The sequence below is a fragment of the Mustela erminea genome, chromosome 8, assembly GCF_009829155.1.
Source record: "Mustela erminea isolate mMusErm1 chromosome 8, mMusErm1.Pri, whole genome shotgun sequence".
NCBI lineage: Eukaryota > Metazoa > Chordata > Mammalia > Carnivora > Mustelidae > Mustela > Mustela erminea.
In genome coordinates this window covers 102,641,184-102,665,195 of record NC_045621.1, presented here as the reverse complement: position 1 = coordinate 102,665,195, position 24,012 = coordinate 102,641,184, and the positions used below count along the sequence as shown (strand labels likewise).

General features: G+C 52.2%; 2 protein-coding genes across 5 annotated transcripts in view; one reads left to right on the top strand and one right to left on the bottom strand.

Annotated features, from left to right (window-relative positions):
* Window positions 1–13,777, top strand: part of SCTR (secretin receptor) — a 75,690-nt gene extending 61,913 nt beyond the window's left edge. For 3 of the 4 annotated variants that reach the window (XM_032353875.1, XM_032353873.1, XM_032353872.1), the window contains exons 10-13: window positions 1,356–1,447; window positions 2,710–2,836; window positions 6,864–6,905; window positions 8,001–13,777. In XM_032353875.1, the coding sequence (XP_032209766.1) occupies window positions 1,356–1,447; window positions 2,710–2,836; window positions 6,864–6,905; window positions 8,001–8,171 (432 nt within the window). In that variant the 3' untranslated portion in view covers window positions 8,172–13,777. The remainder of the gene's footprint in view (window positions 1–1,355; window positions 1,448–2,709; window positions 2,837–6,863; window positions 6,906–8,000) is intronic. The other variant, XM_032353874.1, reaches the window with a different exon arrangement.
* Window positions 9,196–16,765, bottom strand: TMEM37 (transmembrane protein 37). Its single transcript, XM_032353876.1, has 2 exons — window positions 16,645–16,765; window positions 9,196–11,321 (listed from the first exon to the last, which is right to left on the bottom strand). Exons 1-2 carry the CDS (start codon window positions 16,663–16,665, stop codon window positions 10,749–10,751), a joined length of 594 nt encoding a protein of 197 aa, XP_032209767.1. The 5' UTR covers window positions 16,666–16,765; the 3' UTR covers window positions 9,196–10,748.
* Between the last annotated feature and the right edge of the window lie 7,247 nt (window positions 16,766–24,012).

Below are 24,012 nucleotides of genomic sequence, written 5' to 3'. Positions count from 1 at the left end.
ATTAAATGTAATTCTAAGGCCGAAAAATAGATGAAAGTAAAATAACCTTTATTCATTTACACCATGCATAGCCAGCTCCGAGCAAGATGCATAAACAAACAAGAAGCTGAGAAGCAATTTTCCCCAAGAGGCGGCTGGGCTAGGAGTCCTGGATGGACCACTAATCCTTGTCTTTTGGCCAGCGTTCCCAGGCCCCAGATGGGTTGTGGGAACAATGAGGGTACCTGGCAGGGGGATTCCACTGATCCTGACTTCCCCAAATGGTGCTGGAGCTGGTAGGTGGGTGAGAGAGGAGGACGTGAGCACCTTTATAACGTCCTGGCACTGGGCTTGGGGAGGGGACGCCAAAAGAAATAATGAGACAGCATTCCTGTCCTTTAGTAAGTTATGATTGAATTGGCAGATAAATAGACACACAAGTTTGACAGATGCCTACGTTTGGTTTGGCCTCTTTCAAATATTTCACATGCTTACCCAATAACGTGATCCCTACTGCCATGTATCAGGAAAGAGATAATCAAGGGTGGCTTCCTGGAGTTGGTGATTCAACTGCAAAGTGACTCTACAAGCCTTTGAAGCAGTGGTTCTAGAAGTGTGTCCCCCAGACCAGCAGCTTCAGCATCACCTGGAAGCTTGTTAAAAATGCAAATTTTGGGGCCCCTCCCCAGATTTACTGACCTGGAAACTCTGAGGGAGGGAGCCCCCTAATCCACACCCAAAACGTTAAGAACCTCTGCAGGGAGGAATCCTTGTCACTCAAAGTATAGCTAAGGACCAGCTTTTGCATTATCTGGAGCTTGATAGAAATGCAGACTCTGGGATGCCTGGGTGGCTCAGCTGGTTAAGTGTCTGCCTTCCACTCAGGTCATGATCCCAGGGTCTTGGGGTCAAGTCCCACATGGGGCTCCTTGCTCAGCAAGACTTGCTCCCTCTCCCTCTGCCTGCCACTCCACCTGCTTGTGCTCTCTTTGGCAAATAAATAAATGAAATCTTAAAAAAAAAAAAAAAAGAAGAAGAAGAAGAAGAAGAAATGCAGACTCTCAGGTCAGTGGTGATCTGCCTTTTAACAAGACCCCTGGAGGATGCCAATGCATTCCAGTGTGAGTGACCCCTGCCACAGCTTAGCAGCCCTTAGAGCTCCTGCAGCCCGGGATAGGCGCGGGTGCCGGGTCAGACATCACCTTCAGACAGCCTGTTCCCCCAGAACTCTCTGGGGGCAGGTGGAGGGCGGAGTGTCTCAGCACTGTGCAATCCCAGGTGTGGTCTGCAATGACTTCTCTGGCCTCAGGGCCAGGGGTCAAGGCCAGGAGAGGTGGCAATCACCTTCAGCCCCTCCTCCCTCTTGTGTTTTACAGATTAACTTCATCCTTTTTATAAACATTCTAAGAATCCTGATGAGAAAACTTAGAACCCAAGAAACCAGAGGGAATGAAGTGAACCATTATAAGTAAGTGAAGGGCAAAGTCGGAGGCCCGCTCAGTCAATCAGCAGGTATTTACGAGTGCCTATGGTTTACAAAACTGGCCCTACTTCCAAGGAGGTTATGATGTAGTTGGGAATGAGGGTGGGGAGGAGTGGGTTCCAGGGGAAAGCCTTAGACACTGCCCCCGTGGCCGGAAGGTAAGAAATCTCTCAGGATCCCAGGGAGCAGAGATCTGTGTTTGGGGCAATGCTAGGGAGTCTAACGATGGGCTTCGGGGACCCAAAATCAGAGAAATGTGTGTAGGTCTGTGTGTTTTTCAGGGGAGAAAGGTGCTAGCTTTCATCAGATTATCAAGATGTGTGATCCAAAAATACTTTAAAACCTTTAAGATGTTAAAGGGAGAAGCAGTATTAGTTCGGTAGGGCCCCGTAGCAAAAGAACCACGACACACGGGATGGCATAAAGAAGAGAAATTTATTTACTCGGAGTTCTGGAGCCTGAGGTCCTGCAGTTAGGGCTTCAGTGGATGAATTTGGGTGGGGGAGATGTAATTCAGAACTGTTAAAGGCCAGTCGGTGTCCAGTGAAGACTTTCTCTGTGATGTTCTGAGCTTTGAGAATCTGGCAGTGACCTGGACCGCCTGGTGACAGGTTCTCCAGAACCTCTTTAGGGCAGTGGGCTCCACAGTGCGGTAGAGCTGGGCATCCAGGATCAAGTTAAGTTATAATAAAATAAATAAAATAGAGGAAGCCCACAATAAAATAGAGGAATAAAATAGAGGAAGCCCAGCTCAGTTTGAATTGGGGACAAACAACAAATGGTGTTTGTCAAAATATTTTTCAAAAAATATTATCTGTTTATCTGAAATTCAAATTGAACTGGGCATCCTGTATTTTTATTTGCTAAATTTAGCAATCCTAATCTGGGATCTGGGAAGAAAATGAAAGAACGTCTCCTTATGGATATGTATTATCAAAAAAAAAAAAAAGAATGCTGGTTTTGTGAATAATAGGTTCAATGACACATGCACGTAATTTACAAATAATAAAGTTGTTTAGTTGGATAGGCGTTCACATTTTTTTTTTCCTGGTGGGGTGCGTGATCAGAAAGTGTAGGGGGCTGGCCCTGGGTGATGAGTATGTGGGGGTTGGAAATTCTCCAGAATAAAAGATAAAACTGCAAAGGTTTGGGGCACCGCTGCTGGCCTCTGCAGTGGGGCAGGTGGGGGCTCTCGGAGCTGTGCCCATGGGGAGGGGCAGGACACCACAGCAGGTCTGTGTCTGCAGGCGCCTGGCCAAGTCCACCCTCCTGCTGATCCCCCTCTTTGGAGTCCACTACATCATCTTCGCCTTCTCCCCGGAGGATGCCATCGAGGTCCAGTGGTTCTTTGAATTGGCCCTTGGCTCGTTCCAGGTAAGCTTTGAGGACTGTGACCCTCAGGAGTTCTCTCTTTCCTTCTAGAGAAACGGGAGCCATAGAGACAGCAAGCCAGGTCTCCCCAGAAGGGTCCAGCCTCACTGGGCACCCACGCAGGAGGAGGTGGGCAGGACCTCACTGTGTTGTGGGACCCTGAGTGGGACCCAAGTCCCCTCTACCAGTCAACTAGCGGGTGGGAGATAAAACTAAGGAGAGAGAGACTGACTCCAGGGAAGACAAAAAGGGTGTGTAGGGAATCAAAATGACATCACCAGAGGGCTATGGCTGAGCCATCAAAAAGCAGGGCAGGAAGATGAGCATTGTGGGAATGGGGGAGGGAGGGCATCTGAAAGAGGATAAGGTCCTCCTCTTCATTCTGGGAAGCCCGTGAAAGGGCCCCAAACTGAAAAATCCAGAAGGAGCAGCATCAGCATATTATTCAGAAGCAGCGAAGAGAATTCCACGTAGCTGTCTCTGAGGCACAGGAAATGGGGGCAGGGCCGTTCCGAGGCAGCTCTCCTTTCCTGAGGAGAATCACTGGACTCTTTGAAACTATGGGCACACACAACGTGTCAAAGATGAAAACCTACTTTAAAAAAAAAGGAGAGTGAGGGCAGAAATCACCGACCTCCTGATTCATAAAGATGTTGTGAGGCTTCAAAAACAAAGGGTAAAAACAACCACCACCACCAGAAAAATAGTAAACACGTTTGGACAGAAGGAGTCTTCACATGAATCCCAAACTTCACAATGTTATTTGTTTACACTCTCATAGCTATCTCCTTCCAAAGATAATACAATGTAGCTTTCAGGAAGACCATAAAGAGGAAAAAAAAAAAAAGATGAAGGATCAGTGAAAAAATAAAAGTCAAAATTGAGTTCAGACAGAGAAGCAAATTCAAATTCAATAGAGTACTATGAAGGTAGGAGAGATGGGTCATACATTTGGTTTGGAGCTTTCCAGTAGCCAAAGCAAAGACAGAAATGCAATCCATTCCAAGATATACAATATTTGTTAATGGGAACAGCTAATTCTTGGGGAAAGCCTAGATATGATAGGCTTTGGGGCCTGAGAGAAATTTCTCTCTGGGGGATTTTCCTCAAGAAACCAGCCTGTCCTCAACAACACTGATTATCCTGCAAAGTCCTCTCAAGGGGGTAGGCTTTGGTCTCAGGATGGGGCTCAGAGTCTCCCTCAGTCCCTGAGTTCGGTTCAGGGTCAGGGGGTCCTGTCAGGGTCACCCTCCTGTCACTTTCCAGAAAGGACCCATCACTGGGAGCACATTCTTGAGTGGAGTCCAGTCTTGTCCTAACCCTGCCTTCAGACCCCACTCCAGGGCTGTCCCCTCTGCCCTCACTGGGCATCTCCTGTGCACAGCACTCCCTGCCAGGGCTTCAGGCCTCCAGAGAACCCAGCCTCTTGGGTAATCTTTGTTTCTGGACCAAGGAGCTTTCAGGCCCACCTGCTCCTGTACTGTGTGATGAGGCTGGGCTCACACAATGGCCCATTTAGCAGGGGTGGGGGTTCCAGGTCCACAGGATGGAAGACCTCGACCTGGCTTCCAGAAATGGGTAGTAATCTCACTGAGAACACGGAGACTCAGGTCTGCCTCCCCACACAGAAAGGGTACTTCCTGTCCCCTGGAGTTGGGGCTGGTGGTTGGGGCCCAGGCCTGCCAGTGAAAGCCATTTGGCTTCTAAGGAAATGATTTGTCGAGAGAAAACCAAAAGCGTCTTCCCAATGTTCCCATAGAAATGTTTACACAGGAAACGGATCTTTTGACATTTTTTTAACATTTGTTCACATACAAACATATATACCACTTTATTATATATTATACATGAATATTCTCTATATTTTTAATATTTTAAAAAATATATTTTATAATTATATTTGTAATATATATTTATATACTACATAAAATAAAAATAAAATTTAAAAATATTTTATATATAATATCTAAAATATTTGTAATATATATTTTATATATATTTAAAACCCTGTATTATAGAAAATGTTTCCCATATATTAAAGCAAAGAGAGTAGTCGTGAACCCCACGGGACCACTGCCCACTCCAGGCCTAGCTGGTTCCATCTCTGTCTCCATCTGCTCCCTTCACACCATCCCCCATTATTTTAAGCACATCAAAGTGATGGTTTTACTCAAATGTAAATATTCTAATATGCATCTCTAGAAGACAGTGGCTTAAAGAACAACACACACAGAACCACCATATATTATCACTGTCACAGGCTTCAGAAGCTTCCAGAAAGTTGATCTTTTTCTGACTGTAGAAATAATACTTACTGTAGAAAATCTGAAAAATAAGGAATAGTTAAAAAAGGAAAGAAAAAAATCATCTGTAATCTCATGACCCCAGAAATAACTGGTTAAAGTAATGGTGGGTTCACATCTAAGCTCTAAGTCTCTTTCCTACCCAGGAAGACACACACACAAGGACAACCCATTCAACTGAGGCCACAATGTGTGTGTGTTTTTCTGTCTTGCTTGTTCTAATTCTATCTTACCTGTTGTGAACATTTCTTCATGTCATTAAAGTTCTCCCAAGACTTCATTTTTTAACAGTTGTATAAAAACTGGAATTTCTTAAACTTGCTGGCCTGTGGATACTTGGGGCACAACTAACTTTCCCTCCCTCGGGGCCCCTACCCTCACCTGAACTGTGCAAATGTGTCCCAGGACCTTGGAGGCCTGGGTACCGCTGGGCCTGGTGAGAGGTGGCCCCCGCAGCCAGCAGCCGACCACCAGCTCTGGCCGAGCACATATAGCACCTGTCCTGCTGAAACCCCTGTGACTCAGTTTCTTCCCGAATGAGACAGGGGTCTTCCCTGTTAGGACTTTGGCAAGGACTAAATGAAGCACCTGGAACCCAGAACCCCCCAAGTATGCAGGCCAGGCCGCCTCTCAAAGCCTTCCACACCCTCTAGACAGTGGTTTCCACCTGGGAATGCCCATTAGAACCATCTAGGAGTTTTCAAAGCTGGTATACTTACATCATCCCCAGACATTTGGATTCAGGGCCTGGATGGGACTCGGAAGGGGGTGTTAGGGCCTCCTGAGGTCAGAGCTAGGCCACCCAGGTCTCGGTGGCGGGGTGCTCACCAGCTGGGGAACCCTCACAGCAGAAGGGCGGGCAGGGGTGTTGGAGGAGGGTCCCTGAGGTGGGGAGCAGGACCAGCACTGCAGAGACCCTGCCCATGGCTTATGGTCCCCAGCAGGCCTCTGGGCCTCCAATCCTGCATCTCAAGACTGGAGTCCCTGCCCTGGCAGAGCTCCATGCCAGGACTGGGGGACAGGGGAAGGCACTCCTGGGAAAACAGGAGCTCCAGGTACTAGGGAGGGAGGGTCCTAACAGGCACTGACCCCTACCCCGTAAAGTATATACAGACTCAGGGCCCCTAGCCAAGGTGATGTAAGCAGAGAAGTCACAGCCCACTCCTCACTGGTCAGAATCTACACTTGGGCTTGGTCCTGACATCACGCTCACACATCCGTGTTTCAGTCTGAACTGTTGCCTGTGTCCCAACTTCCAGCTTATCTGGAAAGTGAGCCCACCCACAGGGGGCACAGGGTGTCCCATGGGCTGGCCCCACCCCCTACCTGAGGGACAGGTGCACAAGAGGGGCCGCCTCTCCCTGTTTCTCCCAGATGGCCCACCTTATTAATTCAGGTGACTTGCCCAGTCCCCACGGGCCCAAGTTAGCAGCTTCTCTGAAATCCCACGTGCTCGAGGCCGCCAGGGTGGACCCAAGCCCCACCCCAAGGACCTGAGCCCGATGAAGCCAGCACAGCCAGGGGCACCATGGCGACCCAAGAAGAGGTAGTCCCAGCCACCCCCCGTCCCCACCACCACCACCAGGGGTGAGAGGTGTGGGAAGGTTCTGGAGTGCTGGAAGTGAGCCTGGGACTGGCAACTGGAGGACATGGGAGGAGGTTGGAGGGAGGCGGCCGGGTGCTGGAGGGCCTCCCCTGACCCCCCGCTGCCTCTGACCCCTCTCCAGGGCCTGGTGGTGGCGGTCCTCTACTGTTTCCTCAACGGGGAGGTGAGTGAGCTCGGCTGCCTGGAAGGAGGAGCTCCCTAGCCTCGGGATTCCTGCTCAGAAGATCCCTGGAAGGGGTGGTGGGGAGACATGGATGTGTGGCTGGGGGAGGCCTGGGTCTCCAGAGCTCACTTCCTAGGAGCCCTGAAGCACCAGGAGGCCCAGTTAAAACAATTGCTGGGCCCTACTCCTCCCCACCCTGCCCCTATTTCTAATTCTGCAAAAGAAGGTTTCTATGTCTGGGTTGGAGCCTGAAAATGTTTAACAAGCATTTAACGTGTAACAAGGCGATTCTTATCTTTGAGCGAGTCCGTGAACTAGAGACAAGGGCAGGCACCCCAACAAAAATCCAGGCTCCTGACTGTTCTGCTGCTTGCCTGATGGGGGATCCTGCTCACTGTCCTTCTCTGGGCCTCAGTCTTCCCATCTGTTAAATGAGAGACTCAACAATGCCATCTCTGACACTCAGTTGCTCACCGAACCTCACAGGAGTGTTGACTCCTTGAGAGGGCTGCACACTTAACCTTGAGGTCTCTGCCCCAACCCAGAGCATTTCGGTTGGATGGGGACACACACAAGCCATGTAACCCACATTAGTCAAATAGTGCCTCACCCAAGGCAGGCTTTCCTGTAACAGCTGACCGTTTATCTGGTTCGCCACACTTGAATGGGAAGAACATCTTGTTTTCCAGAAAGTCTAGCCTGAAGCCTGGCTTCAAAGGTTTGGGTTGTTACAGCTGGGGACTGAAGGCCAGTTCCAGAGAGCAACTCCAGGGTCCCCAGATAAGGTCTGAGCTAGGGTGGCTGTATGAGAATGGGTCCCATTGTCCTGGATGATGATCTGGATGTTGGGAGTCCTAGAATTTGTGAGACCACCCCAAAGCCCCTTCGTCAGGACACACGCTGTAAGGTGACAGGTGGAGGAAGTGTCCAGAGGAGAGGGGGCCCTTGATCCATACTGGACATTGGAGCTGGAAACGGCCCATCTGGGTGGCCTGTGGGAGAGGGGAAGGCAGGACCCCCTGGGCAGGAGAGGCAGGGCCCGTCCCAAGGACCTGGGTGTCTGTCTCCATAGCTGACGTCTGGTCTCTGGGGCAGGTGCAGCTGGAGGTTCAGAAAAAGTGGCGCCAGTGGCACCTTCGTGAGTCCCTACTGCGCCCCATGGCCCTCAGCTCCTCCTTCAGCAACGGCTCCAGTGGCCTAGCCCACAGCACCAAGGCCAGCATCCCAGAGCAGAGCCGGGCCACCTGCAGGAACAGTGTCATCTGAGAGTCTGGAGCAGCGCCATCCACGGGACAGACGCCAAGGCGGGTCAAGAGGAGGCCAGACACTGCTGCGGGACAGTCCCGGACCCGTCTTCTCAGCAGACATCACCTGCTTTCTCCTGTGACCAACCATCCACCTCCCCTGAGCCTTGGGATGGGCAGGGGGCTCTGCTGATAAGGTTCCTTAGAACTGAAAGGAATGAGGACACACGGGGCAGGAAGAGGGCCCAAGTCAGGGGCTCCAGAAGAAGACAGGGAAATAAATGGTAGCTGGGACAGGTTTGGTCTGTAACTGCCCACTCTTTTGGCCCTTGAGACAAAAGTGAAGGATGACACTCCCACTCACTTCCCTACTCCTTCCTGGAGTTTCCAGGGTAAGTTTAAAGAGCAGGAAACAGGAGAAATGGAAGACCCTTGGCCCTAGGTGGACCCTCCCTACAACTCACCTGTCTAGTAGCTTGGACTCTACAACCTCAAGACAACTAAATTCATCTGACCAAGTCAGCGAGGCCAAGAGAGCCCCAAGACCCCCAGCTTCCTTAGTAAGCCTAGCATGGTACAAGGCACCCCTCTCCTCCTGCTGCTTTCAGTTATCTACAGTCCTGGGGGCAGAAGAGCTGGGAATGGAACATGATTGCATGGGACAGAAGAGCTGGGAATGGGACACGATTCCATGGGACAGAAGAGCTGGGAATGGGACATGATCCCATGGGGCAGAAAAGAGAAACAGGTTCACCAAGGTCCCATGACTTGCCTGAGATACTCAGCAAGAAGGGGCTGCAGTTCAGTCTAGCGCCTTTGGTTTCAAATCCCTGCTCCGAGGCTCCATCTGTCTCTTCACTAGGCGGGGGACAGGGGCCTGTCTCCCTGTCTTATGTAGATCTATCTCCCCTTTATTCTCTGGATCTCAGTTCTTTTCACTGTGAGCACTCCCTCCCCACCAACCATGTTAAGGAGGAAAGTGAACTGAACATTTGAACCCTTTTATAAAACAAAGCCTCCCAGTGTTCGGCGGGGAAAGCATTCTAGACAGAAGCCTCAACATAGAGAAGGCATCTTGCTGGCGGGTGACCATGGACAAGTGCCGTCCCACTTAGGGCCTTGGCTTCCCATCTCTGCACCTCCCCACCACAGAGACAAGAAGTTCACCCCTTTGCGCTTGGTGAACACTCCTGGAAGGAAAAAAGTCAGGTGCTTATTTCCCAGGGCAGAGAACCCAGCCCGTCTGGTTGATGAGTTCCACTCTCTGAAAAACAGGTTGGCCCGTGACACCTTTCTACGGTGACCTCCATGGACTCCATATATATTTAGGAATCAAAGTTTTTTAAAAACCCACAAGAGACAGACAGGAGCACCAGCTGAGGAAGGGGAGCCTGCAGTGATCAAGGCAGGGCAGAGACCAAAAATCCATGGTAGGAGTAGCCACCAGAGCAGATCCGGTGCAGAGGGAAGGCACTAGTGTGGAATGAAATGGCTGAAGGCAGAAACCCCAGCTCTGGAGGCAGAAAAAAAGACACAGGAAAGGGGGCATCTGGTTACCCAGAAATGCACATCTGAGGGTGAGGATGGAAATCTCCACTGGTCCCTGGTCCCTGGTCCCCTTCACCCTCACTCATCCCCAGGACGGCTGTTAATCATTACTCAAGGCCTGCCAAGGCCCCTTGACCCCCGCCCCCCGGAGTTTGACAGGCCCAGATATGTGCTCTTTGGAAATGTGCTCTGGAATAAAAAATGGCACCTGATGCCGTCTTGGCCCTTATCAAAGCCAGACACGCACACACCCTTGCCTTGGAGGAGGCTATGGAAGTACTGGAAGGCTAGAGGGCTGTCCTGGGAAGCTTGCTGGAAGGGTTCGGGAAGGATTCCCAGACGGGATAGCTGGCAGCTGGAAGCTCCAGTTGTTCAAGGATTATGCACCCCCCCCCACCCCAACCAGAAGGGCAGGGTTCAAATCGCATCAAATGGTTTGAAAACCCAGCATATGCAAGAAATCGAGGGAATCTTGAATTCTGCGTCCCTGCCATGACCAAGCTACAGCAGGGAAATGTTCCCATAAGGCCCTTTGAGCTGGTGAAGAAAGTCTGAGGAACCGCCTAGATACACTTTGCTGGAGGAATGATCCACTCTGGGCAACCCCAGGAGACCCCAGAGCCCGTATCCTGGCACAGAGTCAACAAAACAAGTAGGTGCCGCACTTAGCTCTGCAGCCAGCCCAGGTACCGGTTCCCATGCTGCTTGCAAATCTATTCCCATCCTGGGAAGAAGGATTCAAGAAAAGGGTTTTTTTAAAACGTGTTACTTTTTCTAAAACCAACATCCTACTAACTTAGCTATGCCTGGGCAGTTGGGGGCACGGAAGCACAATCCTGGCCTTTGGCCCCCGCAGGCCAGCTGCAAAGGCTGCTAGGCTGATTCTGGCCAACCATCCGAAAGGTTATTGGCTGAGAGACAGCAGTTTCAAGGTCATTGCCCCACCCTCCCGCCGCTCCCCCCACCCCCACCGGAGGTCTCCTGTTGGGAAAGTCCCATCTTGACCACACTTTCTTGCAGAAACCAAAGTCCTCGGATTTAGGAGGGGGGCCTAAAATTTCCTTGGTTGGCCCCAGGGGTGGGTGATGCTGCTTAAGTGCAGACCACTCATGGCATTCAGAAAGAAGAGGAAGGAGGCCGTGAACTCGCACCAGAACATCAGGGTGAAGCCAGTGAGCGTGACATGGTTCCAGAGGAGGATCACGAAACTCAGGAGGCCTCCAGAGGAGAGGATGAAGGAGATGAGGAGGACGACAGAGCCCATGGCCCACTTGCGCCGTGAGTGGAGGTCTTCACACACCTGGGACACCATGAGGAGCTCTAGGCCCAAAATGGCAGCCACCACGGCCAAGGCGCCCACACTGCGGGCCAGGACCATGCCCACGGCCAGCCCAGGCACATGTGCCCTACTCAGGTCTCTGAGACAGTGTGTCCCCGTCTGGTTGGAGGAAGTGCAGAAGTGCCAGAGCCCGAAGAGGCGGTCTCCATCCAAGAGCCAGTGGCCATCGCAGATGGAGACAGAGGAGAGGACCAAGGCCAGGGCAGCGCAGACAATGATGAGGACCCGGATGAAGGATTCCAAGAAGGGCCGCTGGGGCCTCCTCTGGGCCAGCAGCCTCTGGGCCTGGAAGACATCACGGAGGGCATGTCAGGAAGAGGGCCCTGCTCCACCCCTCCAACCTCTTCAGGAAAAACTCTTGTCCATGCCCCCAGCTTCCCAAAGCCTTAATTTCTGCTGTAGTTGCCTTCAAGGCCCAGAATGCCAACCTTTGCAAGTAGCTTCTGTCCCCCCTCCTCCTTACCTTTCAGCAAAGACCCACCTCCTTGGGGAGCCTTTCCCCCATTCTACCTGCTCCCTGTCCTCCATTCAAGACCTAGAAGCACCAAATGTCCCAACTATTCATCAGGCATGAAAAGTTCCCTGACCTTTCTTTAATGATCTCCACAAATAAGAGACCCAAATTCCATTGACTAGCAGGTTGGCAGATCCTAGTCAGTTCTGAATTCAGTAAACTTGTCAGGCCAGGCTAGTGTGACCTTGAATTTGCAGTACCCCCTGGGTTTCTTTGTACACAAAGCAAGAATCTGAGCACCGGATTATTAGTATTTTTTTTTAATTAGCATGCTAATACAAGCTACATTCCCCTTCTCCCAGGACTTCCCAGTACACTTCAGTTTTACCCTAATCTCCACCCAGCTGGTTCTGCACGTACCAGACTCCATGTTATTACCTTGTTTTCCTCAGTACTGAAAATGATGTTTGCACTTTGCCCTTCAGTCTTGTCCAGCCTGAACCTGAACCCCACCCAGAGTTTGTCAATCAGTATGTCTGTCTAGTAGCTTCTGGGCGTGGAGAGGTCGCTGAGGCTCTTTCCAGCCCTGAAGGGTGCACCTGCCCCTCCCTTCTGGCAAACTGGGCCAGGCATCCAGTGAGGTGTCCCTTATCTCACAGCCCTGGGACACCAACAGGTATGGGTTCCATCCCCAACCAGAAAGCAAAAGAAGAAAAATATTGCAAAGAGTCAAACTCCTTACCACTGCTTACAAGCCCTGCTCCTTCTGCCCTGCCTCCCTCTCCCACTTCTCTCCCCAGCACACTCTTCCTGGCCCCTTTGCTCAGACATAGCAGACCCAAAGACAGACCCAAAGACCCAGACCGAATGACAAAGCCTAGAACTTTGTTCCTCAGACCTACTGGCCCCTCCACCTAAAAGGTTCTTCTCCAGGCTACTTCCTTCTCTCCAGTCTCCCTGTCTCTGTAGAAATGTGCCTTCCTCACAGAGAGCTTGCCTCCCCAACCCCACCCAAACCAGGTCTCTTCCTGTCAGGGGCTCTGTCTTCTTCACGGTTCAGACCACCGGTCATCCACTCCCTTCTGACTTGTACTGATTATATATTGCCTGTTGCATCCAGACACTGTGCTCTCCAAGAGGGCAGGGCCCCCCAGTTAGGCATCCCTGGTCCGTGGTGCAGAGCCTGACCTGGGCATTCAGTGAGCGTTTGAGTGGAGCCGCAGGATGAATGAACAGTCATCGCCACCACTGTCCCCGCCATCCAAAGCTCTCTCTCAATGAGTCTCCTGCCCGGTCGTAAGTTACCCCCCCTTTACAGCGTATATGGAAGAAACCCAGGCGACAGCCCAGTCTGAGAGTCAAGCAAAGCGTGGAGTCATGTGCGGGGAAACCGGACAGGGACTACGTACAGTGTGCTCCCTACACCATGTGTGAATGGAGGCTTCCAAAAGCAATCGGTGGTAACAGAAAGCAAAGCCATGCTCCAAGGAGACTCTTGCTGTCACAGCCCCAGCAGGAACATCAGGTCGGTGGCTAACCTGCCCACCTGAGCAAGAGTCACTGCTAATTTCAGCCCGAGGGATAAAAGAATAAGGACTTGGTTTGCTTTCATCATTTCTACCAAAGCAGGGCCCTATTTTACTCAAACCTGTGAGACTGGTTGAGTAGGGTGCTCCACCGGGCGTATGTAAGGAGGGAAACTATGTCACACAGAGGTCAGATGACCTCCCCAAAGACACTCACCTAAATCACAGTAAAAAAACCGTTACGCTGCCTGCAAAACTGTATATTGTACAGGGCGTGGGATGCATCCGGCCAACACAGTGACCCAACACACAGTGATGGGGGCCTTTGTGTTAGGGCCTCAGTACGACTGGTGAGGGAGAGTAGTAGACAGTGCAGAGGGATGCCCAAAGCAGGGTCAGGGCCCTAACTCACACCCCACACAAAGGCAGCCTGGCACGTTATAAAGAACACTCCAGTGGAGTCGGCTGTGGTTCTCCAACAAGGACCCCTTGCTTCCTAAGCGGCTTCCAGGGGGCTGAGATGGGGCCAGAGGATGCTGAGTGGGCCAGCTAGGACTGCTTCCCCACTTCAACTACAACAGGCCCTTCTTACCTGCTGGAGACGCTGGGAGCCTAGGAGTCTGTGTTGAATTGCATCAGAAAACAACAACAACAACAACAACAACAAAACAAAAGCAAACGGCTTTTCTGCTAAGAAACAGACTAAGGAAATCTTGAAACTTCTGTGTCTACAAACCATTAAAGGTGTTTGTTCTTGGGTTTGTCCATAGTGTTTCTCTGAGCCTCTCTGGCCCTCGGGTGTCTCATCTACAAAATGGAGTTGGTGACCCCCGCAGGAGACCAAGTGCCAGGAAGTTACCTGGCCGGGTTAGGAGAGGCCCCTAGAAAGTCGGTTGGTAAGGTCGGGAAATGGGAAAGCCCCAGATGCAAGACCCCAATCAAGTCATGAAACACAGGACACAGGACCCAGAAAACAGGTATGTTCTGTGCCCCACTCAGCACCACCTGCCTTGGGCACAAACTGGACTTTAGTCTCCAACCCTTCAGACACCACACTGAGATCAAAGAGAAAACAGCTCAGGTCATTTCATCTCTTTCCCCTCCCACCTCTGTGCAGGCCTTCTTGTAAACTCTCTGATCACCTAGAAAACTCCCAAGGATTAAATGAGATCACGTATGTAAAGGTACTTGGGGACTTCTGATAATACGAGCAATAAGAATAATGCATATTGGAGTTTTCATTCCGTCCTGCCCCTCTTCAGACTTGCAGTGACCCAGGGCCTGAAACCTCCTCCCGGAGGGCAGCTCGCAGCAGTGTGCTCAGCCGAGGGCCAATGGACAAGAGGGAATCAAGGCTGTCTAGAGCTGCCCCTGCCCTGCCGACCTCCAGCTGCGGGACCTTGGCCAAGGCACTTAAATCTTCTTTCCTCTGCGAAAAAATGTGTTTTTCTTTTCCATCTCTAAACCCGAATGATTCTATGTTCAGGACAGGGTCACTCGATATTCCTGCACCACTGAGTCCAATGGCAAGGTCTTCTTTTCCTCCATACCCCAGGACCCCACCGGCTCCCCTCAACCCCACAGGCCCTGCTCACATCCTCAACAACCTCTGTACAGGCCCACTCTGTACAGGCCCAGGTCAAGGTCAAGCCCCCACCATTATTAACCAGAAACTTCTTTTTTTTTTTTTTTTTAAAGATTTTATTTATTTATTTGACAGAGAGAGATTACAAGTAGGCAGAGAGGCAGGCAGAGAGAGAGGAGAAAGCAGGCTCCCTGCTGAGCAGAGAGCCCGATGCGGGACTCGATCCCAGGACCCTGAGATCATGACCTGAGCCGAAGGCAGCGGCTTAACCCACTGAGCCACCCAGGCGCCCTAACCAGAAACTTCTTAACCAGCTTCCTGAAGACTTGGCCTGCACAGCCCCATCGAGCCTGCTTTTTGCTGTCTGTGCTCTGGCATGCATGCATCCCCTCTCTTGGGGGTTTTCTTACCATAAAGGAAGATACAGCGGTCTTCCTCTGGGTAGGGCAGGAAGAAATTATCACAAGAGCTAAAAACGGCCCCCGGCACAGCTTTAAGCGGCTCGGAAAAGAGCAGCCACAATCAACGTCTGCAAGGGGCAGCGCCCAGTGCGCCCACCCTGCAGGTGGCAGCCTGTGCTGTATGCCACCCTATCCATGGCCCTCCCTGTCTCTCCATGTGCTAACGAGGTCCCTCCCCTGCTCCCAGTCTTCTGGCCCCTCTGGGCCCAGCACGCAAAGCCCCACCCTGTTAATCCAGCCAGTCCATTCTGCACCTCTTAATTTAGCACTCACTTCCTCACAGGTCTTCTGAATCCTTGTTTACAAGTCTCTGTCCGCAGTGGACCACGGAGCTACTGGAGTGAAGAAACCACACCCAGTCCCAACCTTCGCTGTGGGTCCCCTTCTCCCCAGGGCCCGTCCCAGACGCTCCCCCTGAAGACACAAGGTTCTGATCCAGAACAAAGAAGAAACACTTGCTCTCTCTCGCCAGGGCACAGGATGCTGTGTCCCGGCTAGATGGGGTTTGGGGTGGGGGGTGACTGGTGGGTAGGGTTTCTCCTGCTAGTAAAAAGCAGAAAGGGCAAGTAGGATTCGGAGCCAAGAATTCCTGCTTTGAATCTCGATTTTGTCGCTCAGCCGGCTGCAGTGGGCTGGCTAATTCACCTCTGAGCCTCAGTTATTTTGTCTATAAACTGGGCAGAACAGCATCTACCAGAGTCAGTGCTGGGGTGCGGGGCTTTGGGCATCTGCATGCGAAGTCAACGAGCCTCTCCCATCGTTAGGGTTGTACCGCCTGAAGACTCGGGACGCGGCGAGCTGGTGAAATGCCTCGGCGGAGAAGTTCGCTCTCAGGGTAGCTTAGCTGTCCCGCCACTGAGTTGCCTTTGGACAGCAGCGCGCCCGAGGAAGGGGGCAGGAACGGGTAGGTTCTCAGCCAACTAAACCATCTTTCATCAGCCTGAGAAATCAAACCTTCGGGGATGCGGGTACCTCCCCTCGCTACAGCCTTCTCTATTAATAAAGTGTCCGCGCGCAGCAGAGAGTGCGTCCCCGCGCCAGCCCCCGAGAAGCGTCTGGGAGGTGGGCTTTCTAGCCCCTGCCCGAGAAAGTTCCCGCTTCTCCGGAGACGCATCCTCTCGTTACAGAAGACTTGCCTCACTTTGCAAGCGGACTGTGCCCATTCCTCCATCCCAGACGCACCCCACCCTTTTAAAAAGGCTCTGGTGAGGCTCACCACGGTTACAGGTGACCCCAAAGAGAAGCAGAAAAATCCACTCCAAGAAGCTTGGGAGCCACGGGGGCTTGCGGGACCGCAGAAGACCTCGCGCAGGAGTAGCACTGGGCTGGAGGCATGGAGGGGGGGGCCGGGCGGGGGCCCCAGGTTGCTTCCGGCCCACCTTCCTCCGAGCCCCTCAAGCTCGCAACAGAGCGCTGGCACTACCCGTCACTCCCGACACTCCCGGCACTCCCGGCACCCCCGTCCTCCCGCGCGGCTGCGTCTGGTGCTCCGCGCAAAGTCTCCTTCGGCCTCCGGGTGGGGCAGAGCCTCGGGGCGCTCGGGGGCAGCCGGCTCAGCGCCCCGCCTGGTCCCCGGGGTTACCTGCACGGCGATGGCAGTCATGCTGCGCCGGGCTCGGTCGCGCGCTCCTCCTCGCGCCCTCCAGCCGCTCCGCGGCCGCCGCTGCTTTGGATCTGGACCTCTCCCCGGGGGCGGAGCAGGGAGGCTGGAGGGCGGGGGAGAGGGACAGGGCAATCAAAGCGTAGCACTGGAGCCCGGGGCGGGCACGTCTGGCCCCGCCGCCCTTTGCGGTTCGGTTTACGCTGAGTCAGCGCTGGCGGCCCAGAGGAGCCCCCGGACAGGGGCAGGGGCGGGGAGAGAGGGCTCCGGACTAGGGGGCGCGGACCAGGCCTGAGCCGGCTAGGGTCCCCCCCCGGCCACCCCCCCTCCAGTCTGAGGGAGGAGGATCCGGCGCTCGCGGGAGAGCTGACCCGGCTGACTTCAACGCCGGGAGTTAACTTCCTTGCTCCTGAACCTAGGGGGGCGACTACTCCTGGGGCTCTGATTCCTCAAGGGAGGGCCAGGCCGGCGCCACACGAGCCGGTTCCAGTCCCAGCTTGTCCGGAGGGGGCGGTAAGGTCCAGAGAGGCGAGGTCCGCGCCCGGGCTCTGCTGCCTTCGTCACCCGCTGTGTGGCCTTGGGCTGCTTGTGTAACGTCTCTGAGGCAGGGTCAATATATAAAATATCTGTGAAAGGTCGGGGTCTTCCGAGGCCCGCAGTAAGTATAAACGTAGTGGAACTTTCTGGGGGCAGTCCTTGCATCGGTTTTGTCTCCCCCAAAGGGGGATATACAAACTGGCTACTTCCTGGCCCCAGGGACCACTGAAAAGGCGAACAGGACAAAACAAAAGTCACTCAAAGCCTCGCAGCTTGAAGTCCAGCGGAGAGCCAGGACTGGACATAATTGCCCATCCCAGTCCGGGTTTCACTTCTTCCCACGGTGATGTACCAAAATCACTGGTGCGGGGGAGGGGGGGGGAGTACTTATTAAAACTCAGATTGCTGGGCCCCACCCCCAAATTTCTGATGGAGGAGGTGGAGGGCAAGATCCCACCGTATGTGTGTGTGTGTGTGTGTGTGTGTGTGTGTGTTTCCAACAGGGGGCTATGGCTCCTCCTGGTCTGGAGGCCATGAAAGGAGAACCATTGAGCTAAGCAAAGGACAGCTGGCCAGACCCAGCCAGGTAGGCCCCTCTCTGTTGGAGGGGAGGCCTTTCCTCCCTGGCTCTCACCTGCCTTCTCCTCCACTTGCAGCCCCCAGAAGCCAGACTCTCCTTCCTCCAGAGCCTTAGGCTCTAGAGGAGGGCCTCACACAGGAAAAGAGGACCTGGCCCTGTTGGGGAGCCCTTTCCAGAGCCCTAGGATGCTCCGTGGAAGGGACTTTCTGGGGTTTCTGGGACCTGAAGAATTTCAATTGACCCAGAGGGGAGTGCCTGGACTCAAAATTAGGAAGAACTGTCAGGATGGCTGACCCATCCCCCACCGTGTGTGTTCGCAAGCCTTCTAAGATTCCATGTGTGGTCAGGCATGTTTGGGGATACATTGCCTGTTATGCTTCCTTGGTAAGAACAGAAAATCTTGAATCAGTGGAATTTAGAACATGTCTCATCAGCAAGATTGCTAGAGAAGAGAAATGGCTTAGAAATCATAAGGAGGAAGTGACTGTCATTCTACTGTCATAGGAAGGCGGGGGCACAGCCAGGAGTCTGGGTGGAGTTTGTGCTGAGAACCAGGCAACAAGTCTGGAAGCTGGTCACCTGGGCTGGTCCTTTACATTCTAGAATCCCAGAGTTTACCTTGGTGCCCAGGGCTTGGGGCCAAGTGGGCCCACAGCACCCCCTTGGGGTACACTTAATTCCTACTGAGATGGTGAGAGAGGCAAATAACTCTCCAGGAGATGACCATCTGGAGAGGCAAGGAGTTCCCCATGCCATTGGGGGCTACAGCAGGGGCAGAGACGAGGGGTGGGGTGATGGGGTGGGTTCCCCAGGAATTAAAAGCAGAAATAGCATGGGGACAGCACAGAACTAGCCCTGTTCCTTGACTTTCTCTGCCTTTCTTCCAGGCAGTGTGACAGCTTCAATGCCTGTTCCTCCCAATTCTCTGCTTCTAGGCTGGGCCGGTGTTGGAAAAAGGGATGGCCTAAGGAAAGGAAGAAGTGATTCCACCCTTCTGACCACTCTTGTTTGGTGAGAAAGACCGAGGCATTGTTCTCAGAGACTTCCAAGGCAGAGACACAGGTGCTGATTAATAAATCAACCAACTGAAGTAACAGATCAGTTGGTTAATAAATCAACCAACTGAAGTAACAGATCTACTGGTCAGTCAACAAGCACTCCCCCACCTCTGGGCCTTTGTACTTGTTGCTTTCTGTCTGAAATGTACTTCGTGGGGTGCCTGGGTGGCTCAGTCCTTGAGCGTGTCTGCCTTGGGCTCAGGTCATGTTCCCAGGGTCCTGGGATGGAGCCCTGCATTAGGCTCCCTGCTCAGCGGGAAGCCAGCCTCTCCCTCTCCCACTCCCCCTGCTTGTGTTCCTTCTCTCGCTATCTCTGTCAAATAAATAAAATCATTTAAAAAAAATTTCATTTGAAATGTACTTCCTCAAAATAGACACCTGTAAGGCTCCCTGCCTCACCATTCTTTTGAGATCTAGGCTTAGAGATGACCTTGTCAGGGAAGCTTACCGTGACCACCACATCTAAAACCTCTAGTCACCAATCACACACACACACACACACACAACACACACACACACACACACAACACACACACACACACACACATCCCCTTTCCCTCTGTAGCATAAGCTCCAAGGGGCCAAGGACTTTGCCATGCACACTGGTATATCCCTGGTGCCTAGGACAGAGTCAGGCATATTAGTAAGTGCTCAGTAAATATTCGCTGAGAACATGGATGAGTTGGTTGAATACCTACCATGTACCCACCACTGTCCTGGCCAATGAAGGACAAGGGAGAAAAAGACAAAGTCTCTGTCAGTGGTAAAATGCTTGGGTTTAGGGTCAAATTCTGCTTCCCCGTTTTTTTCGGCTCCCTCCCTGGCATATCCAGTCCAGGCCACGCTGTCCATCCCCATAGTCCCTCACACCTTGGATCCCATCTATCCTCCCTACCATGGGCCCCATCATCTCTGAGCCCACGATGTCTGTGGACCAGCCTCCTGCTTGGTCTCCCTGCCCCACTCCCCACCTCCTCTATTCCTTCTTGCAGCTTCCTAGCCCCTTTTCCCAAAGCCCATGAGGCTGGAGTTGTTGGATCACTGCCTACTTCCCTTGCCTTGCCTGGTCTCAGGGCTTCCGTGCTCACTGTGTTCTCTCTGTGCGGGAGGACCTCCCACTTCCCGGCTCCTGGGTGTCTACTGGGCAGGGACATCAGCTGGACCCAGGCCTCCCTTGACGTCCCAGCCTAAGTAGCAGCCGCCCACCCCCCACATGCTTGCCCCTCTCGACGACCTTTGTATGCTCTTTGTCATTAGCTCAATTTCTCTATTTGCTTCTTGGATTTTCTGTCTTCCCCTCTAAAATACCAGAAACCCCCTGAGACCTGGGACTGTCTCTCACTGCTGCATGCCAGTCCTAAAAACAGGGACCCTCAGTAAAGCTCAGAGTGCATTGAGTGGTGGACCAGGCTTCAGATGCCTTCTGGGCCAATTACTTCCCCTCTGGAAGCCTCTCTTTGATGTCATATGGGGAAACTACCCCTCCTGGTGTCATGAGGGTCACAGGAGGCAACTGTTGTGAAGTGCCCGAAAGACTGTCTGGCAAACCAGTGCCTGAGGTCCTGTAGTCTAGACTTCCCACTGTCCCCGACCCCAGGGACCAGGGATACTTAGAGAGGAGACAGGGCTCCAGCCCTGCTGTTTGGGAGTGTCAGCCTGCAGAAGGAGATCTCTGCCCTGGAGTTGTCTCCCTTGAGGGGTTGGGGCTGGGGTCTAAGGGGCAAGAGAGGCAGACCCTCCTGGAAGGCACGCAGGGAGTCAGCCCTGAGGTCCGCGGTTCACTGAGCAGCTTGAAAGCTGATGACTAACCCAGTCTGCCCCTCGCCTTGTACTTGGACCTCTCCAACTCTTGCCTGCTTTCTGGCCTTGGAGACAGAACAGCATCTCCCTCTGCCTCTCCCCTCTCCCTTCTCCCTTCTTCCCTCCGTGCCTCCTTCCCAGGGTCCTGCTTTCACCCACGGGGTCTTCCTCTTCTCCCAGCTCCCTTCCTCTGGGCCAGTCCCTGTCCCTTCCTCACCAGGCCTCCTCCTTGCCCTTTGCCTCCTAGGCTCTGCACTCCAGCCCTGCATTCTGACCTCCCTGTCGCAGGCCCCGTGATTGCGACACACAGGCCTTGTTTACCACATTCTAGTGTGGCTGGGGGCCACGGGGCTCGCCTCTGTCCCTCCTTCCTCCCAGGCAAGCCGCAGGTGTAAGGAATGAAGCAGGAACCGCACACACACACACAGAGGCACATACATGTTGAAGGTGGCAGGGACTGATGACAATGGGACCTCTGAGGATGACCTTCTTTTTTTTTTTAATTTCAATGAAAATTTATAAGTTTATGCTGATATTATCAATTCAACATTAAGATTCCAGAGGGTTACTTAACTTCTTTGATTTTTAAAATGTCCTCTTAGGCTAAAATTCTTGTCTCCTAACCACTTTAGCAGAATTGTTTGCTTTATCCTATAATATACCTATAATGACTCAAAATAACCATACCAATAAGGAGCTCAGATTTAAATTTCTTGGAGGCATTTTTGTCCTTAGGACATTCTATAAAGAATATATACCCAAAAGTGTGTTTTAAAGTCAGCTGAGCCAACAATTTTCTCCACGTCGTGATGCCACCCGTCTGTGAAGGTGACCTTTCTGAGGCGGTCTCTGCTTTCTAAAGCAAGTCCTTTCTTGAGATGGGAGGCCCCCGGGGCACAGGGACCCAAAGATTTCCAGACAGACTTCATACCCATGCTGGGGACACTTCTAGCACCTTCTTTTCAGACGGGGACACCGGACTTGTTGGGATACTCTGAGGCAGCCGGTCTCTTGGGGATGGTCCCTATTAGCCTTGTACTTTCAGAAGTCACAAAGAGCAGACTGCCAGCCCAGCCCCGAGAAGAAGGCGGGGTTCTTCCCTAATCATGGCACCCCATCGAGATCAAAGTGTTCAGAAATCAAGATTAGACCGCAGGAATGGAGGGGAAATTAAGTAGTGTAGACAGGGCTTTGCCTAAGCTCTGGGGAAGCCCGGGAAACACCCCTCTGCCCAGGTTATTAGATTTGATGTTTACAAGAAAAACTGGCTGGGTCAAAGGATCTGGAAGGAGTGATAAGGGAGACAAAAATCTCTAGGGAATTCACCGGGGAGAATCCGTCTCACCAGGAGAGGGGCAGTGGCCTCTGTGAGCTCACTGCTTACCATCCGCCATCCATGGACACGTTTTGTCCGGTGTTTCCTAAATAAAAGCAAAAAAAAAAAAATTGTCAATCCAAAAATTGGAAGGCTGTCTACTAAATCCTTGATTTCCAGCTTTTCTGAAAATGCAACACTTTGGAACCCTGAGGGTCCTTTTCTTGGCCACTTTGGGTGAATGTGCTTTGGACAGACTGGGCTCTGTGGGCCCCACTGATCTTACCCTGGGTCTGTCCCCTGCCTGGCCCTTGTAAGAATTCAGTGTGTAAGCCCAGCTCTGCATTGTACTCCTAAAGTAACCCAGCCATGTTTTCAGTGTCTGCATATTTCTACCTCCCCCCGCCCCCACCACGGCCTTCTCTTCCTTGGCCTTGGTTTTGGTTCCCCATAACTCTGGCCTGCCTGAGACCCACCCCAGTCTCTCCTGCCCAAATTCATGACTGTCCTGCAGCAGCTGTCACTCCTCTGGTAGTGATAGCTCTCTTCCATGTTCAGGGTCTGGAGACAGAGTCCCCTCAGTCCAGGAGAGCCACGCTGGTCAGCTTATCACTATTATTTTTTAAGATTTTATTTATTTATATGACACAGAGGGAGAAAGCGCACAAGCAGGGGAAGAGGCAGAGGGAGAGGGAGAAGCAGGTTCCCTACTGAGCAGAGAGCTTCATGCAAGACTTGATCCCAGGACCCTGAGATCATGGCCTGAGCCAAAGGCAGACACTTAAGCAACTGAGCCACCCAGGTGCCCCCCTATTCATTTTAAAGAGAACCTAACAGGCTAGTGCTGATTACTCTCGGGCTAGGGCCCACCCAGTCCAGAAAAGCTGTGACCAAGGGCTGGGGACAGGGTCACATGGTATGAGACCTGGCCCCCTGGGCAGCAGAGGCTGTGGGCAAGGAAGGGATGGGAGCAAGGCAGGTATATATGCTGACCAATCATGCCTCCAATGCTCCTCTGTGCAAGGTTCCAAGCCCACACCTCCTTTACAGAGGGCATCTCTTTGTCGATGGTGAAAGGACGCTTCTACCTCGCTTCCAAGTTTGCCCTGGTTGATATTTTGTCTCTGACCCTTATAAACTGATTTTATTAATGCATTTCAAGAATTCTAAATGTGGCATTCTCTAGCTCCTATGTATTTCTAGAGATTTATGTGATTCTCCAACTTTTCAGCAAGAGATGGACTCCCACCCCAGCTCTGTTTTGTCGGACCCCCGTTGAGGGCATAATCAACCATTCTGCTCCGGGCCTGGCACAGTGACAAGATCCTTGCATTCAAGATCCGCCTAACATTTACCTTCTTTTTGTTCATACCCCTGCTGGCACCCCCTTTAATGTGTTCACTATGTATCCTTAACTACGGGCAGATCCGCGTGTGTGCACACACAGACGTGTGCCTTTGGCATTCTTAAGTGGCATTGGGCTATCAATCTTCTTCTGTTTCCTTTCCTTTTCTTTCTTTTTTTTTTTTAAGATTTTATTTATTTATTTGAGAGAGAGAGAGAGAGCACAAGAAGAGGGAGTGGCAGAGGGAGAGGAACAAGCAGACTCGAGTTCCGCATCAGGCTCTTGGCTCAGTAGGGGAGTCTGCTTTTTCCTCTCCCTCTGTCTGCCACTCTGCGTCCTTGTGCTCTCTCTCTATCTCTCTGTCAAATACATAAATAAAATCTTTAAAAGAAAAATGTTTGCTACGTTAACTGAGTATTCATATCATTTGTCTTCTCTCTCTCTCTCCCTGACATTAGCCTTTTCTATTGAGGGTGAATTAAACCGGCAGGGGTTGAAGTTTGAGCAAGGGGCCCAGAAGACAGAAGGTGCCCTTGTTCTATTAGGGTCAAAGGAATAGTGGGCCAGACCCAGCTCTAACTCACCAAGAGTCTGACGAACAGCCCTGGACTTTTTCTGGCAGAGGACCCCGGGGGTAGAATGGGTCAGCAGTGGGAAGCCCCATCAAAATCATGAGTATCAGATGCCTTGTATGCTTTGTGTATACCTAGTTTCA

Excerpts from the sequence above, each read along its gene's own strand:
- TMEM37 (XM_032353876.1), bottom strand. The coding sequence starts at position 16,665 with ATGACTGCCATCGCCGTGCAG. Across the intron at positions 11,322-16,644 it reads TGACTGCCATCGCCGTGCAG|GCCCAGAGGCTGCTGGCCCA; the intron begins GTAACCCCGGGG and ends GATGTCTTCCAG.